The 17506-nt window shown below is 44.7% G+C and overlaps 1 protein-coding gene across 1 annotated transcript in view; it reads left to right on the top strand.

The window, feature by feature from the left end:
- Window positions 1-15157, top strand: part of XRN2 (5'-3' exoribonuclease 2) — a 177901-nt gene extending 162744 nt beyond the window's left edge. Inside the window, exon 30 of the mRNA XM_060253565.1 lies at window positions 14368-15157. Coding sequence (XP_060109548.1) covers window positions 14368-14424 — 57 coding nt within the window. The 3' untranslated portion in view covers window positions 14425-15157. The remainder of the gene's footprint in view (window positions 1-14367) is intronic.
- The last annotated feature ends 2349 nt before the right edge of the window (window positions 15158-17506 follow it).

Genomic DNA, 17506 nt, shown 5'->3' with positions numbered 1-17506 from the left:
GAGGCTGTCTATAATTGGAATAATTACTATTTGCCATCTGACTTTTACAAATATGTGGTTAATCTTGTTTAATTGTTTTTATCTTGATGTTCTTATAGTTATTGCCCATCACCTAGAGCCCTGCAGTAGCAAAGATTGGGCAATTCATAAATCAAATAATAATAACAACAACAACAAAACAGGTTCCAGGTCAGATCCTGGAGGCATCCATTTGTCACTCCAAGAGGATGAGGAGCTAGTAACAAGCACTCTCTGATCTGTCAACCAGTTACAGATCAACCTAACAGTAATAGGATCCAAACCACATTTTACCAACCTGTCAACAAGAATACTATATGAAACTTTATCAAAAGCCTTTCTGAAATAGTTAAACAGAGTCTGCAGCATTCCCCTAATCCAGCAAGGTAGTCACTTTCTTTAAAAAAAAAAAGAGATAAGATTAGTCTGACATGACTTGTTCTTGAAAAACCCATGCTGGCTCTTAGTAATCATAGCCAAACTTTCTAAATACTCAAAGACTATTTGTTCACAAACTTTTCCAGGTATAGACATCAAGCTGACAAGTCGGTAGTTACTGGGGTCTTATTTTTTTTCCCCTTCTTGAAGGTGGGGACAACATTTGCCTGTCTCCAGTCTTCTGGCACCTCACTTGTTCTCCAGTAACACTCAGAAATAATGGATGGAGGCTCAGAAATTACATCCGCAAATTCTTTTAGTACCCTTAGCTGAAGTTCCTCTGGCCCTGGGGACTTATTTTCATTTAAAGAATGTACTCCTGTAGCAGTCCTTGGTTGCATCTCCCTTCCCTCATCATGTGTTCTGTTTTTGCCATGTTGAACACCTTTTCCCCTCACAAGAGAAGACTGAAGAAAGATAGGAACTGAGGAGTTCTGCCTTCTCTTCATCACCTGTTATAGTTTCACTCTGCTGCTCCACAATGGGCCTACCATGTCCTTGCTCTTTTTTTTATATTGAACGTTAACCTGAGCTCATATTGGGCTTTAGCTTTCCTAACTTTTCTCTACAAGCACTGGTTATTTGTTTATATTCATCCTTGGTTATAAGGCCCTCCTTCCATTTCCTAAATGAGTCTTCTTTATTCCTCATGTCCTTAGAAAGCTGTTTATGGAGCCCCCTTGGCTTCTTTAAGCTCCCCCCATTTTTCCTTCTCATAGGAATTGTTTGTGATAGTACCTTTAGTATTTTTTCACTTTTAAGAAACTCCCACCCCTCTTGAACTCCCTTCTCCTTAAGTATTTCTAATCATGGGATTCTGCCCAGCATCACTCCGAGTTTGTCAAAATTTTCTTTCTTGAAATCCAACCTATACGTCTGACTACGTTCAGCTTTCCCCTTTCCCAACACTGTAAATTCCAAAATCACATAGTCACTACTACCCAGGGTACCCACTACTTCCACTTCATCAGTTAGTTCTTTCCTGTTGTGGGAATCAAATCCAGAATAGCAGTTCTCCACTTTAAAGGAAATGAAGTCCACAAGACAAGTCAGGAATTTGTTGATCTTTCACTTTTAGCGGAGTTGGACTCCCAACACACATCTAAGTAACTGAAATCTCCCAAGACTTCTACTAAGAAATTTGCAACACATGTAGTAATTTGGGGATTAACATCTTCTAAAAAGTAGATTAGAGTTTTGCTTTTAGTAAATACATTGTGTTGGAGCTATTCAGCTAAAAATTGTCTGCGTTGTGAGGCCAGGAAATAATATGGGATATAGAATCAAGGACCCTGTGGTGCAGAGTGGTAAAGCTGCCGTACTGCAGTCTGAGCCCTCTGCTCACGACCTGAGTTCGATTCCAGCGGAAGCTGGTTCAGGTAGCTGGCTCCAGGTTGACTCAGCCTTCCATCCTTCCGAGGTCAGTAAAATGAGTACCCAGCTTGCTGGGGGGAAAGCGTAGATGACTGGGGAAGACAATGGCAAACCACCCTGTAAAAAGTCTGCCGTGAAAACGTTGTGAAAGCAATGTCACCCCAGAGTCAAAAACGACTGGTGCTTGCACAGGGGTCTGCCTTTACCTTTTTTTTTTAAAATTCACATGTACATAATCTGTTTTGGAGAGGTATCTGTCTAAACCTACCGTAGAGAACGGTTGATGGGAAGGCATTTAAACGTGGCAGAGTAAAAGTTCGATGATGGAATGGGGAGTCTAAAGTAAAAAAATAATGGGTATCTTCCCATGTCTTTGGGATATACCTAGATTGTCTGCAGAGCAAACAGGGGAATGTGAGGGGAACACTTTTTGGTATTCGTGATCCATAAGCCTCAGTTGGATTGTTCTTAAGATATATAATTCGTCACATAAGAAAAGAGTGTCCGCCTCAATACCAAGTTTTTGTCGTTTGTGGGTAAATGCAGAGAGCCACGTAATGCTGTGCCTGTCTTTCATCAGGTAGGATAATAAACTTCCTGAATCCATTCTGAAAGGAATTTTTAACCGGAACTTAAAAGCCATAATCCAGGCTCTGGTTTCTAGAAGGTGTAAACCTAGCTCTGCACAAATGGATGAGTAGGGGACACATTTGGGAGCACCTAAAATCTGACGGCAGAATGATGATTGTACAGTCTCCACGCAGGGACTAAAGGCTCCAATCCACAAAAGTATTCCATATAGCAACTGAGGAAGGATTTTGGCATTGTAAATTTTCAGAGTTGCTGGAATGAACTGGTTACCTCCTAAGAAATAGAACTTTTTAATTTGCGCCAGGGAACATTTTACTAAACTTACAGATCTATTACAATGCTTTGGCCATCTAAGGTTGTAGTTAAAGGTAATTCCCAGATACTTGTAAGCCTTCACTTGTTTGATTGCTTCTGTACCAATGCACCATTTAAATAGGTCTTTGAAAAGACCAGGATTTTTGATTTTTCATAATTAATTACCAGTCTATTCAATCTATAGTATTGGTGAAGGGCTTTCAAGTATTTTTGGAGGCCAAGTCTGGTACATGAAAGAATAACAGTGTCGTCAGCGAATATCAGTAAGGGCACTGCTAATTGTTCTAAGAAGGGAGGGCGGCCATTCACAGCGGACATATGTTGGTTCAAGTCATTCAGAAACAGATTAAAGAGATAAGGGGCAAGAACACAGCCCTGATTTACTGCTTTAGTAATTGGGAAACTGGAAGAGAGTTGACCATCAGGGGATACTTTAATAACACCTGAGGTAGTATCATGTAGTTTCTTGATTAAGAAAAGTAGGCGTGGTTCCATCCCCAGGATTTTAAGTTTATCCCATAGCAGATCTCTGGTGACTGAATCGAAAGCGCCCTTTAAATCAATAAAGGCTGCATGCAATTTCCCTCTTTTAGGCTTCAGATTTTATCTGCCAAGAAGGCAAGGGTGGAACAATGATCAGTTGTAGATTTCCCTTTGAGGAAACCAATTTGTTCTGGACCAATTATCTTCTCTTTGGTTAACCAATTTAATAGGTGACGTTCAAGATGTTTAGAATGCAGTTTACATGAGATGGAAAGTAGGCTGATTGGGCGATAGTTTCCAGGGGAAGCCAAATTACCTTTTTTGTATATTGGGCATATTAATGATCTTAACCAGGACTCAGGGATGTTTGCATTATGGTCAATAAGAGTAAATAGGTTTGCCAGTGGAATAGCCCACCAGTCCACATACTTCTTAAAAATCCCATCCACACCACGGGCCTTGCCAGTAAATACCTCTTAACTGACCAAGGAGACATGAGGACCCAAGCAGTATAACAACAACAGTTTATTTACAGTGGTCAATAATAAGTGGGTAAAAACAGTGAAATATATATACAGTAAAAGTGGGTGCAAATAAACAGAAGCCCTGACGCAACTAACTAGACATTCCCAGCAATAATACCAAACTCACCACCTTGGGTAAGGGATCTCTTTTGCTACCTTCTCTTCTGCAGCCTTTTCCAGGGAGAACACACCCTGTCTGTGCTTGGCCCTTTTATGCTCTCCTCCCAGGTCCCACCCCTCTCTGGGCTAGTTTCCTTTCAAAACTTTGCCACCCAGAGGGACAGAAGGAGTCCTGGAAAATGTATGCTTCCTGTAATAACTCCTAGACAGGCTTCCCTGGAGCCTGTAGGCCTCACTAGGCCCAGGGTCATGCCATGGGCTCAGGGCGGCTCACAACATAAATAAAATACAATAAATATGTAATTAAAACAAGAAATATAAGCAATGAAATAAAACAAGATGGCAACAGAAAAACGTACATTGCTGCAGGGCAGTCCAGTATGCCTCCTGTTAGCAGGATAGTAAGCATCTATAGGCTTACCATGGGCAGGGGAGGCTGAGATGATGAAGACATCCACTGTCTCAACTGAAGGCTTGGTGAAATAACTCCAGTTTGCAGACCCTATGGAACTGTAACAAGTCCCCCAGGGGCCTGATTTAAATTGGGAGTGAATTCCACCAGGCTAGGGCCAGGACCTACCAGTAGCTGTTGGTCTACGGAGCACAAAGCTCTCTAGGGCATATGTGAGAAGAAGAAATTGGATTTATACCCCGCCCTCCACTCCGAAGAGTCTCAGAGCGGCTCACAATCTCCTTTACCTTCCTCCCCCACAACAGTCACCCTGTGAGGTGGGTGGGGCTGGAGAGGGCTCTCACAGCAGCTGCCCTTTCAAGGACAACCTCTGCCAGAGCTATGGCTGACCCAAGGCCATTCCAGCAGGTGCAAGTGGAGGAGTGGGGAATCAAACCCGGTTCTCCCAGATAAGAGTCCGCACACTTAACCACTACACCAAACTGGCTCTCAAGAGTCTATGGACCTTAAGTGCATCAGAGCAGTCAATCATACTGGCTAAAACAGGGTATAAATACGTATAACCGATTGCTTAGCAACAGAAGCTCAGAACATCTCCTGATTTTCCTGCATTCGCCCTCCTTCTGGGCCTCCATTTCATAGAATCATAAGAGTTGGAAAGGGACCTCCAGGGTCATCTAGTCGAACCCTCTGCACAATGCAGGAAATTCACAAATTACTCTCCCTAAGTTCATCGACTTAGGGAGCTGTCATTTAGCCTTTGATTAAAAAGCTCCAAGGAAGGAGAGCCCACCACCTCCTGAGGAAGCCTGTTCCACTAAGGAACCGCTCTGTCAAGAAGTTCTTCCTAATGTTGAGCCAGAAACTCTTCTGATTTAATTTCAACCCATTGGTTCTGGTCCTTCCTTCTGGGGCAGTGGAAAACAGTTCTGCACTATCCTCTGTGTGACAGCCCTTCAAGTACTTGATGATGGTGATCACATCACCTCTCAGCCACCTCCTCTCCAGGCTAAATATGCCCAGATCTTCTTCGTGGTCTCTGTGCTTCACACCAATGGGATGAAGCTCCAGCGCCGATCCCCGATCGGTAGTACCAAAGTCCAGAATTTTTCAGCAACCATCTCCTGCGAGCATGCGCACCAGCCCCACTGTGCATGCTCCCAGGCGTGGGCGCTATGATTTCGCCAGTTCCTTCTTGACCGCCGCATCAGACAGTCACGTTTGGACTTCTCCAGTCAGTATTTACCTTGTTCTTCTCCGGGCGTTCCTGTAGTTTTCCCCTAGTTAGTCATTAGCTGTTAGTAAAAAATAAATAAAAAAATAGTGTTAGTAAAGTTTGTTACCCTTCGAGGTCTCCCACCCCCCGCTACCCTGTATGTCTGTGGAGAAGGGCTGGGGTTTCTTTAAATGTTGTCTTTACTGTTGAAGTAAAATTCCCCCTCCCAACGGACATTCTGTCTGTCTGCTGTGCTTGGGAGAGGGGCACAGAGCGGAATCCTGCCATCACTGCTCGAAGTTCTCGAAGCAGACGAGAAAAAACAGAGCAGCAAGACTTTCGGCGGTGTTACTCAAATCGGCCCTAACTCCACAGATGGCATCAACATCTACAGCCCCAATGATGTTGGCATCAGCAGCGGCAGCAAGTCTGCCAACTCAGCTGTTTAACACTGAACGCCCCCCCCCCCAACCGCGCGGGCTCAGTGTTGGCGTCAGAACCTACTACCCCAACAAAAAAGACTAAGGGAGAAGGCAAGCGTCCTCAGAAAGTGAAGAAACACAAGAAGAAGCATAAGCATCAGGAACGCTGTACTCCTTCCCCGCCGCCGAAGAAGGTTCCGGACCCGATGAACGTTCTGCTCCTTCCACTGAAGCAGCTCCTGGCTTCCCCGGCATGGTCGAGGAGTCCGGGTGATGCCCAACCTATTTCTCTGGCTTGGAACCAGAGATCGACCTGATGCAGAGATCGATCTCCCCAAAGGACGCTTCCCAGGGGAATAGCCTTTCTGGCTCGCCGTCGGAGCTCGACACCGAGCACCCCAAAGACTGATCAGCCCCGTTGGAGCAGCCTACAGTGCCGCGGGATCAGCGGCACTTCTATGACTGTTACAACAGATGCATCCCTTTGGGGGTGGGGGAGGAATTTAACATAGGTGAGCCTTGGCCCCTAACCTTTGCTCAGCACCATATCAATTTCCTGGAATTAACGGCTATCCAGCTAGCTCTCCGTTCATTCAGACCTCTCCTGGAAAACAGGACAGTTGCTGTCCTCAAGAACAATACAACTGCTTTGAGCTACGTCATCCGCCAGGGAGGGACAGTGTCAAAGAAATTGTGTGCCCTGGCAATGCGTCTATGGGAAGACTGCTTACAGGCACGGATTTTCATGGTTGCCATGCACTTGCTCGGAGAGCTCAATGCCCAAGCAGACTCCTTGAGCAGGGGAGCGGCATCAGCCTACAAGTGGGAACTGAACTGGTCCTACCTTTCTCCCCTCTTCAAACGCTGGAGTCATCCCACCATAGATGTGTTTGCGACGGTAGACAACCGCAAGTGCAATCGATTTTGCTCCAGAGGGGAAACGGGGTTCGGCTCCCTTGGGGATGGCCTTCTGCTTCCGTGGTCTGGGGAGTTTCTTTACCTCTTCCCTCTGTCTCTCATCACCAGAGTGGTCCACAAGTTGATGAAGGAGCAGCCGGAATGCATCCTGATCTCTCCATGGTGGCCCTGGCAGAACTGGTTCCCGATCCTGCTGGCTCTGGGGAAGGGCCATCACTACCTGTTCCCCCCCGGAATCAGATCTTATCCTGGCACAGGGGGGCACCTTGTTTCATCACAACATACCCCATCTCAAGCTGACAGCCTGGAGGATCAACTTCCATCCTTCTCCACCAGAGTCAGGCACGTTTTACTGGACAGTAGGAAACAATCAACTCGTCGCTCCTATGTTGGCAAATGGGCGAGGTTTGCCTCCTTTGCCGGGAAGAAAGGTGTACCAGCCCAGGATGCGGAACTGGACCTTGTCTTCGACTTCCTGTTGACGTTAGTGGATGCTGGGCTTACCCATTCCTCTGTTAGGATCTACTTGGCAGCAATTTCAGCTTACCACATCCTGGTAGAGGGCAAGTCAGTTTTAGCCCATCTACATACCAGACGATTTCTGAAGGGGCTCGTGAGGATATCCTCCATCTAGGGCAACCCCTCCAGCTGGGGACCTCCCCCTGGTCCTGGACAGGCTCTCATGGCGGCCATTTGAACTGTTGGCCACTTGTCCCTTGCATCTCCTATCCTGGAAAATGGCTCTTCTGATTGCTATTACTTCGGCTAGACGAGTGGGGGAACTTGTAGCCCTACGCTGTGACCCTCCCTACATCACTTTTCATGAAAGTGGAGTATCTCTGTTCCTGGACGTTTCTTTCCTACCCAAGGTGGTGTCTGGTTTCCACCTTGATTTGGACATAACTCTTCCTTCCTTTTACTCTTCTCCATCGTCGGAGGAAGAAAGGCTGTTGCACTCACTGGATGTAAGGCGAGCATTGTTATTTTTTCTGTATCGTACAAAGAGCCTTAGGAAGGATGTGAATCTGTTCGTCTCCTATGCTCCCCCGCATTTGGGTCTCAGGGTCCTGGCGCAGAGACTTTCTAAGTGGATTTCTGAGGCCATCAAGTTGTGCTACTTGTTAGCAAAGCGGCCCTTAGCAAGTCCAGTTCGTGCACACTCTACTCAAGCCTTGGCCACGTCCACAGCATTCCTTAAAGGTGCCTCCTTGGCTGATATCTGCAAAGCAGCTACATGGGCGTCACCCCATGCCTTCATGCGGCACTACGCCCTGGATGTTCGGAGACATCATAGAGCGCAGCTGGGCAATCTGGTTCTTCAGTGAGTTCTATCAGCATGACTGTCAGCTCCCAGCTCCAGGTAAGCCTTGCTTGCTACTCTCCCATGGGTGTGAAGCACAGAGACCACGAAGATGAACAGGTTGCTTACCTGTAACGGATGATTTTCAAGTGGTCATCTGTGCATTCACACCTCCTGCCCTCCTTCCCTTCTGCTACCGGTCATTCTTGGACTGGAGTGGTCTGAAGGAACTTGTGGGATTGTAGCGCCCACACCTGGGAGCATGCACAGTGGGTCGCTGAAAAATCTCGGACTTTGGTACTACCGATCGTGGATCGGTGCTGGAGCTTCATCCCATGGATGTCAATGCACAGATGACCACTCAAAGATCACCAGTTACAGGTAAGCAACCTGTTTATCCTTCAACCTTTCTTCATAGGACTTGGTCTCCAGACCACACACCATCTTTGTTGCCCTCCTCTGGACCCATTCCAGTTTGTCTATATCCTTCTTAAAATGTGGAGCCTAAAACTGAACCCAATATTCCAGGTGAGGTCTTATCAGAGCAGAGTAAAGCGATACCATCACTTCATGTGATCTGGACACTATTTGCTGAGATAGCTTTTCCTCCTCCTCCTGTTGCCTTCTCAGGAGCATTTCAGGCCTTCTGGTCAGTTTGGTGTGGAGAACTAGTTTAGCGTAATGGTTAAGTGTGTGAACTCTTATCTGGGAGAACCGGGTTTGTCTACTCCTTCACATACACCTGCTGGAGTAATCTTGGGTCAGTCATAATTCAGAGCTGTTCTGCTCGAGCAGTCCTCGAGAGAGCTCCCTCAGCCCCACCCACTTCATAGGGTGTTAGGGTTGCCAGGTCCAACTCAGAAAATATCTGGGGACTTTGGGGGTGGAGCTAGGATCAAGGTGGTGACAATCATATTTAAAGGGGTCACGAACCTTTTAAATGCCTTTCTTCCATTTGGAAAAAATGAAGGATGGGGCATCTTCTTTGGGGGCTCATAGAATTGGACCCCTGGTCCAATCTTTTTGAAACTTGGGGGTGGTTTTGAGGAGAGGCATCAGATGCTATGCTGAAAATTTGGTGACTCTATCTCAAAAAAACAGCCCCCCTCTCAAGTCACAGATATCCACAAATTGATTCTCCATTATACCCTGTGGCAGAGGTGGCCAAACTGCTGATCAGGAGCCACATATAGCTCTTTCACAATATTGTGCAGGTCAAGGAGAAACTTAATGCATGCTCACTCTCAGATAAGCATATGGACCTCAGGCAGCCTCTGAGCACTGACTCTAGGTAGGTGACTATTTCTGCTGTGTATGAAGCAAGGAAGGAAGGGAAAATAGACAGGCTTGCAAGCACTTCTTCTTCACCACAGAGGTTGCACAGAGACCTAGAGTGGAGAAAGAGAGCACAAGAGCCAAGGGAACCACTGGAAGGAGGGACAGAATTAAAAAGGGCTGCACAGGGTTCCTCTTTAGTTTCATAGTGTCAGATTCTGTGCAGCGCTCGTTAACTCCACCTTTTTAATATAAATTAAATTAGGCTTTATTTAATGATAAGCAGGTTCACAGCAAAGACTGGTCTTGCTAGAACTGGCCTCCCCAGGTCAGGCTACACCTTTATACATTACTGTGACCATTAATTACACAGGCACTCAGACGCACAAGCTCTGGCGTGAAATTAAAGGTGCCAATATAATTAAAAGATAGACGTTCTACATCTTCCCTCCACAGTTCAGAATGTTTCTCTAAAACCCCAAGTTAAAAGTCTCTGGCTAGACAGATAACCAACTACCTTCACAGCTTATGAGAAAAATGTGAAATAACTCACAAACAGGCTTTGTGCTAGCCAGGGCAGAAAAGATTACTTCTAACAATGTTACAAAGACATGGTAATGCAAATAGTGCAAAAGCAAACATGTATAAAACATAGTCTATGATGGCTATCAGATTATATTAATTTATGGCAAGAACCAATTCTTGACACATAGCTCTTGTAGGAGCTGTATTTACTAACCTTGGTGTCAAGGCAAATAGAGATGCATAATGATGCAAACAGAGGTAAGTGATTAATATGGTACATGTGTGTTTTCTTCTCCCACTGGTATAAAAAAATAATTCCCTAATCTTTCCCCATGCCGGTCTTATGGGGACTATTATTCCCAGCTTTTTTTTTAAAAAAAAAGTCTCCTTCTAGCATAGTTGTGTTGTAAAGTACATACATATGTGTATTTTATGTTTCTTTGCAAAGGAAATATTAAGCATTTTAATAAAGATGTGTGTGTAATATTTGTTCATGTCTTGTGACTCTGAAATATCTGCCATTTATTCTGTGTGGGTCTTACGTTAAGCAAATTTGGCCACTCCTGCCCTTTGAAAACTGGTCTCCATAGGGTATAATGGAGTACCCAGCAGACATTTCCCTCCTGCTTTCTAATAACCATGAAGCAGGGGGAAGGCCTCCAAAATGAGGGACCCTTTGCCCCCAACTGGGAATTGGTAACCCTATAGAGTGTCTGTTGTGGGGAGGGGAAGGGAAAGGAGATTATATCGCTGCTCTGAGACTCCCGAGTGAAGGGCGGGGTATAAATCCAATCTCTTCTTCCATGAATACTTCACCTTCACTTATAAAATGGAGTGTGGACAAGCATGTATCTTCTCATCCAGTAGGGCTACCAACTTAACACTTGCTGCAAGTGTAATTGCTGTTACCTTCAAGTAAGAATATGAACAAGCAACAGTCCTTGCATATCACTGCCTCAGCTCTCTCACAAGCCATGCTGCTGCATTCCATTGCAGAAGTGGTTCAGTTTTCCTTGCACTTCCCTGACAACTCTCCTGCCAAACTGCCTCACAAGACTCCCCTGCCAAACTGCTTCACAAGCAAAAAAAGCTTAACACATATAAGATGTAAGAACTACTCAGATTCCTACAGGGTCCCCAGGCCTGATTCCCCAGGCTAAGAGCCGCAGACTCTTGGTGCTTGGGAGAAGAAGAAGATATTGGATTTATATCCCGCCCTCCACTCCGAAGAGTCTCAGAGCTGCTCACAATCTCCTTTCCCTTCCTCCCCCACAACAGACACCCTGTGAGGTGGGTAGGGCTGGAGAGGGCTCTCACAGCAGCTGCCCTTTCAAGGACAACCTCTGCCAGAGCTATGGCTGACACAAGGCCATGCTAGCAGGTGCAAGTGGAGGAGCGGGGAATCAAACCCGGTTCTCCCAGATAAGAGTCCGCACACTTAACCACTACACCAAACTGGCTCTCCTGAGAGGGGCAACAGTGTGAGGGCTTCTAGTTTCCTGGCCCCACTGATGGACCTCCTTATGGCACCTGGGTTTTTTGGCCACTGTGTGACACAGACTATTGGACTGGATGGGCCATTGGCCTGATCCAACATAGCTTCTCTTATGTTTTTATGCCAAAGGCTCTTGCCTCTGGCAAGGAGAAGCCTTACAGTTCAAGGCTCACCCAGCAGAGAGCAGGACCAGCAATCAGCAACAACTCAGGCAAAAAAAACCAAGCAGAAACAACAGTTACTCAAACAGGCACCACTCTCCAGCAGACTACACACTCACGCACCCTCAAACAGGAACCTCAGCTAATTCTCCCCAGCAGTTAAGGAAAGGCAAACCCCCCCCCCCCCCACTCATCACTTCAGCAGCTTTCTTTCCTGCTCCTTCTCAGAGCTCAGATGACTGTGGTCAGTCAGTGGCCTCTGTGCTACTCTTTCAGAAGTGACAACTTTGTAGCTGAGATAAGACCCTAAAGTAGATGCCTGCCCTTCCCCTACAACATGACCTCCCTTTTCTGAGCTTGTTTTGCCTTTTCCAAGGTTTCCCCGCTAGTTTTTCATCAGTTTTGGCTCCCTGAGTATTTCAGCTTATCCCCTGATTTTCACAAAAAAATTCTGCCTATAGTTTTTATTTCCATTTTTCATTGTTGTTTTCCCAGGTGTCCCCCCCCCCCCCCCGGCTCTTTTGAGACCATGTATACCCTGATGTTTTTCTGGAAGTCAATTGAGTCTTTTTCCTAATGCATAACATTTCTATCAGTTGGGTTTTTTTGTCCCACCCAATTCTAGCCCACTTTTCAATGACTGGACTGTCGTCATTATTTAACTACTCCCTCTCCTCCATACCCTGAAGGCAAATCATTTCTCACGTGCATTGCCCCGCCTTGGGGGAGGGGCAGAATTTGTAGCCCTCTTGTCAGAATAAGTGAATACGTTCCTTTTTCTTCCACCCTAGCCACCTGAAACTTCTTAAGGAACATTCAGTTCCTATACCTTGGTGCAAAAACTCTTGAGCAACTTGATGTCACTAAACTTAGCTATTGGAATGACTAAAGGGCCAAACATTGTCTTCCTTTTTGGAAACAGAACGTGACAATACTGAGCTGACTAGTTATCTTGAAGCTGCTAGCTGTGCAACGAGGTCTCTCCTCCTAAGAGCAATTATCCTCTCAGTTGTAAAGTATGGTCACCTTCTCCTTTTTAAAGCTGCTTCCTGGGCAGTTTTCTCTAGTACAGGTCTCTCTTGGGAGGGTGAATTCCTACTTGTCCTGATGGTTGATTAGTCACATATCTCCGCCCCTGCCCCATTGCACTCCTGATTTCATACATCAAGAAGTTTACCCAGTCTGAAAGACAAAAATGCATTCTCAATCTTGCACTTCCGTGCACCATTGATAACTCAAGCCTGCCCTTGGACAATTGCTGAGCTAATTGCCCAAGAGTGTTTCAGAGATCATTGCTCAGGACACATACTTTGGAAATCTCTGTTGAAACAGCAGAATGATGTTAACAAGCTGTCCTGAGCGCTTGGTGGCAGCTTCTAACCAGAGAGAAACCCATTGGAGGGTACAGCTATCCAGATACTCATGCAAGCATCACCCAGATATACATCTCGTTCCTATTAGAAAACTTGTCTGCATCAGGAGCGTTGATGAGAGTCTGCAAAATCACTCACCAAGTGCTTTGCGAAGAATCCTACCATTCCGCTCCTCCAGCACGTGTGGCTCTTCATCTGGAGGGAGGCACTGCATGTAGCAGCCAGATCCAATCCAGTATCATAGTGGTGATTAGAGGATTACTTTCACCCTTTGTCGCTTCTCAAAGGCAAGTGAGATAGGATGTCAAAGCCATTTTGAGTTCAGATGCGGGCTTCATTTGAAATACCACGTATGTGCAGATGCAAACGTGGCCCTCCTAGATCCTAATCTCTCACTGTAACTGCTATACCATACTGGCAATTGTTCAGGTAGGTCCCTGCGCAGCAACTCAGGTTATGGGGGGGCTGGGGAATGGGTGGGCTGGGCCAACATCAAAATAAAGAAACGCTATGCACACATCTGCAAAAACTGACCCAGTTACCTTTTCTGTTTCTGAGTTCGCTCCTTGCATTCTGTAGTTCATGTAACAAGATCTGTCTCTCAGGTTGCGCAAAAGTAATATTCAAAAAAAAATTACTCTGTTTCCTCTGCTTGATTCTAATGCTTCATTTCCAGCAGGTTGAATCCCTTGGATCCAGTCAGATCCAATCCAGCTTTCATCCACAAATGAAAGCGCCTTCCTCTGGCACAAGTCATTAGCAGAATTGGTCTGCGAGATCTGCTTTGGGTTTCCCATTGTGAGGCTTTTTGTGTCTTCAGAGACAAACTCTCTTTCCAAAAGAGAGAGGAGACCACTTTGTAGTGATTCAGTCCATTCTGCCGCATACTCAGCAACCCACATTAAGATCTCTTCATGCATTATGTTTTTGGTACACGCCTAAAAGTGCAGGCCGTGAATATTATGAACACATTAGCAGTTCCATCTTACGCAAGCGCCCCTCATGAAATCAAGATGCAGTCTTTTCTCAGATGCACACTGGCATTTGAAAGGAGATGATGATTATTTTCTCACGGAATAAAGCTGGACAGAAACTGCTTTGTTGGTGGGGAACAGTATGGTTTCAGGGGGTTGGGGCTGTTATACTAAATTCCAAAGCATTTCAGAATACGTCCATGAACCAAGCGAAAGCAAAGCACAGTTAAGACTCAGTGGGAAAGTTAAACAATTTTAAGTCCGCACACACACACCCCGTTTCAGTAGAAGAGTGATGCTTGTTCGTAATTGGGCTGGGCCTTCATTTGCATGTCTTATTTCACTTATTTACTTACAGACTGATGTCTGATACCTTTTTGGCAACAGTTCCTTGACAGGAATTTCTGAAATAACGTGGTCGTTGTTTTTGCAGGGTTACGGAAGACCTTACCCATTACCACCCTCCTCTGGAAGATACAACTGGAATTAGGCATCGGCTGTTTTCCACCGTTTAAACAACCTGTTTTTATAATCATCAGCTGTGTTCCGAGTAGTCTCCAGATGATACACTTCCTTTCTAAATTGTGTACATTTTTACTGATAAGATTTGACATGACATGTATGTTGCTTTGAAACTGGACTGCCAAATGCAGGTGAACAAATTGCTTGTGTCAGATGTCTAAAGAAGCAGGATCGCTCTTCTGTCTTGATGATGTAAGGCTTTGAGTCCATGACATTGCAGATGCCTTTCAGCTTCACACCAGAATATCCTTTACTTTAAAGTGGAAGTAAGTACCCTGAAGAAAATAGCTTTCGAAAGGGTGCACAAAAATAATTTTTTTGTAAAATTGTGGAAGATACTTAGATAGCACAACATTTTAAAAGACATTTTTGTCCATATTCCTTCTTTAGTGCTTCGCTGATGTGTTGAAAACTTGACTGGCAAACTTGCCAAGTAAAGAGTTTCTACTTTCACAACTTTTTGGTGTGGTTTTCCTTACACTGTTTACCCTGTATAACACAAGTAAAAACGATAAGTGGTTTGGCAGGATTCTGGTCAAATTGCATTAGAATTGGTTTAAAAACCAATGTCAATTTCATCTGCACCATACTTTTTAATGATACCTGGCTAAAAAAACCCATTCTGTATGTGTGTTTTTAAAATCTTGTTTTTGAAACATTTAATTCATAGGTCCAAATAAACAACTGACTAACTTTACTAACCTTGAAGCATTAACTTGCCTGATTTAATGATTGGGTGCTTGAATTGTGTGTGCCGGTTTTTACATACACATGACCGGGGGGGGGGGCGGTCTTACCTAGCTGATTGCCTTTGTGTGTGTGTGTGTGCACCTAGATATACCCAGCTCATCCAAACGACAGTGCAGTGCAGCACTGCAAGAGTCTGTTGTGTTATGAGCAAGCTGATCATCTGAAGCCCCTTTGCATGCTGGGTAGCCAACATTGACATTGACATTAGATTCCTAAACATCATAAATGACTTGGTTCCTAGTGGGTCTCAAGTCTGGCGAGAGATGTAGAGGTTGTTGCACTGATTGGTAACAGTGACCACAATGTTATTAAATTCAGCATTCAGATCAATGGAAAGTTACCCCCAAAGTCCAAAACTGTAACATTTGCTTTCAGAAAAGGGAACCTTACAGAAATGAAGGGAATAGTTAAAAGGAAGCTGAAAGGAAACAGTCAAATCCCTACAGCATGCTTGGAAGCTATTTAAAACCGCACTAATTGAGCCCCAGGTAGCAGTGCCTTTCTTAACGTGTGGAATGCATGCCAAGCAGGTCCGTAGCCACAGGACGACCCGGCCCCTCTATTAAAAAAACCCCTTCCCCTTGTAGGGCCCCTCTGTTGGAGGGCCTCCAGGGCTGCTGCTGCTCAGCGGGGGTGGCATTTAGATGACCTCATGCAAACAGGGCAGTCTGGCCCTGCTACCCTTTCTCACACCATGGGAAAGTCCAGTGGGGGGCCGGGGGTCGAGTTTGCACGAAGGGCTTCTCAAGAGGAGCCTTTGATACAAATGGAGCCATCTTGCCCCATGGCCCTCTCACCAAATGTCTTACCTCGGGGCCCCCTCCACCTAACATTTTCTGGCTACGGGCCTGATGCCAAGTCTAAAAGAAGTTGAGAGAAAAAAGGGGGGAACTCCCTGCGTAGAAGTAGAATTCCAAAGAATACCGCTTACTACTTAGCCTGAAAATTTATCACAAAAGGTTATAAAATGACAAAAAAAAAATCAACAGTTCATCATTAGTCTGCAATCAGGACTCCTAAACCGGGATGTGCTCGCAGGCACAATAAACATACAAGGGAGCCCACAGAAAGACTCTTGCAAGACTTGCTCACGCTGGCATTTCTTAAAGGTGCCACAAAGAATTTTCCAGAATCCTTAAAGCAAATATTTCACAAGTCAGTCCTCCAATGTGGCATTGATGTGTGAGAAGAAAAGTCTATTCATATAAAGCCAGTCCATGTAAAACCGGTGTGATACATTTTGTTGTCTTTCTCAAGACTTGGGGCTTAAAGTAGAACCAATCCTTCCTGTCAATTCCATACCAGGCACAAGCTCATTCTTTGTATAAACAGAAGAGGTTCTCCAACCTCACACGTCAATGCCACATTGGAGAACTGACTTGTGAAATATTTGCTTTAAGGATTCTGGAAAATTCTTTGTGGCACCTTTAAGAAATGCAAGTGTGAGCAAGTTTTGTAAGAGTTATTCTGTGGGCACCCTTGTATGTGAGCACATTCTGGTTTATGAGTCCTTATTGTGGATGTTTGTGATGAACTGTTGATTTTTTTTTTTACATTTTTTTACATTTGTGATAAATTTTTAGGCTAAGTAGTAAGCAGTATTTCCCAGTGTTTCTTTTTTGGAAGTCTAAAAGAAGGCCTGTAGGGTTAACAATACAAGTCAAGAAAGCCATTAAAAGTCTTCATTTAAAAAGTGTAAGGTCTGTCCCAATGAACTGAACAAAAGGGACCACGAGCTCTGGCAAAATAAATGTAAATAATTAGATATACAAAAAGAGATTTTGGGGAACGGCTTGCTAGAAGCGTCCAGACAAACATTTTATATATATATATATATCTCCTCCGGTTGGTTGGAGATATATATATATCTTTTTTTGGAAGTCTAAAAGAAGGCCTGTAGATATATATATTGGAGATATATATATATCTCCTCCGGTTGGTTGGAGATATATATATATCTCCTCCGGTTGGTTTCCTGCTCCATACATATATATGGAGCAGGAAACCAACCGGAGGAGTCTTTGGATAACAAAAGTAACAAGATTGGTAAGGAAAGATGGAGAAATGACAGAGAAGTTCATTGAATTTTTTGCTTCTGTGTTTGCTGGAAAGTAATGCCACAGCTACTATTTTCAGAAAAGGAATCTGAAGAACTGAGGTAATCAGAGATGAAGTTCTAGACCTTCGGGGAAAATTAAAAACTGATGGCTCCAGATCCTGATAGCATACACCTGAGAGTCCTTAGGGAATGCAGATATGAGATAGTTGGAACTTTAACCCATATACGTAACCTATCACTA

The sequence above is a fragment of the Heteronotia binoei genome, chromosome 14 (genome assembly GCF_032191835.1).
Source record: "Heteronotia binoei isolate CCM8104 ecotype False Entrance Well chromosome 14, APGP_CSIRO_Hbin_v1, whole genome shotgun sequence".
Lineage (NCBI taxonomy): Eukaryota > Metazoa > Chordata > Lepidosauria > Squamata > Gekkonidae > Heteronotia > Heteronotia binoei.
This window is presented reverse-complemented; position numbering and strand designations above follow the sequence as displayed.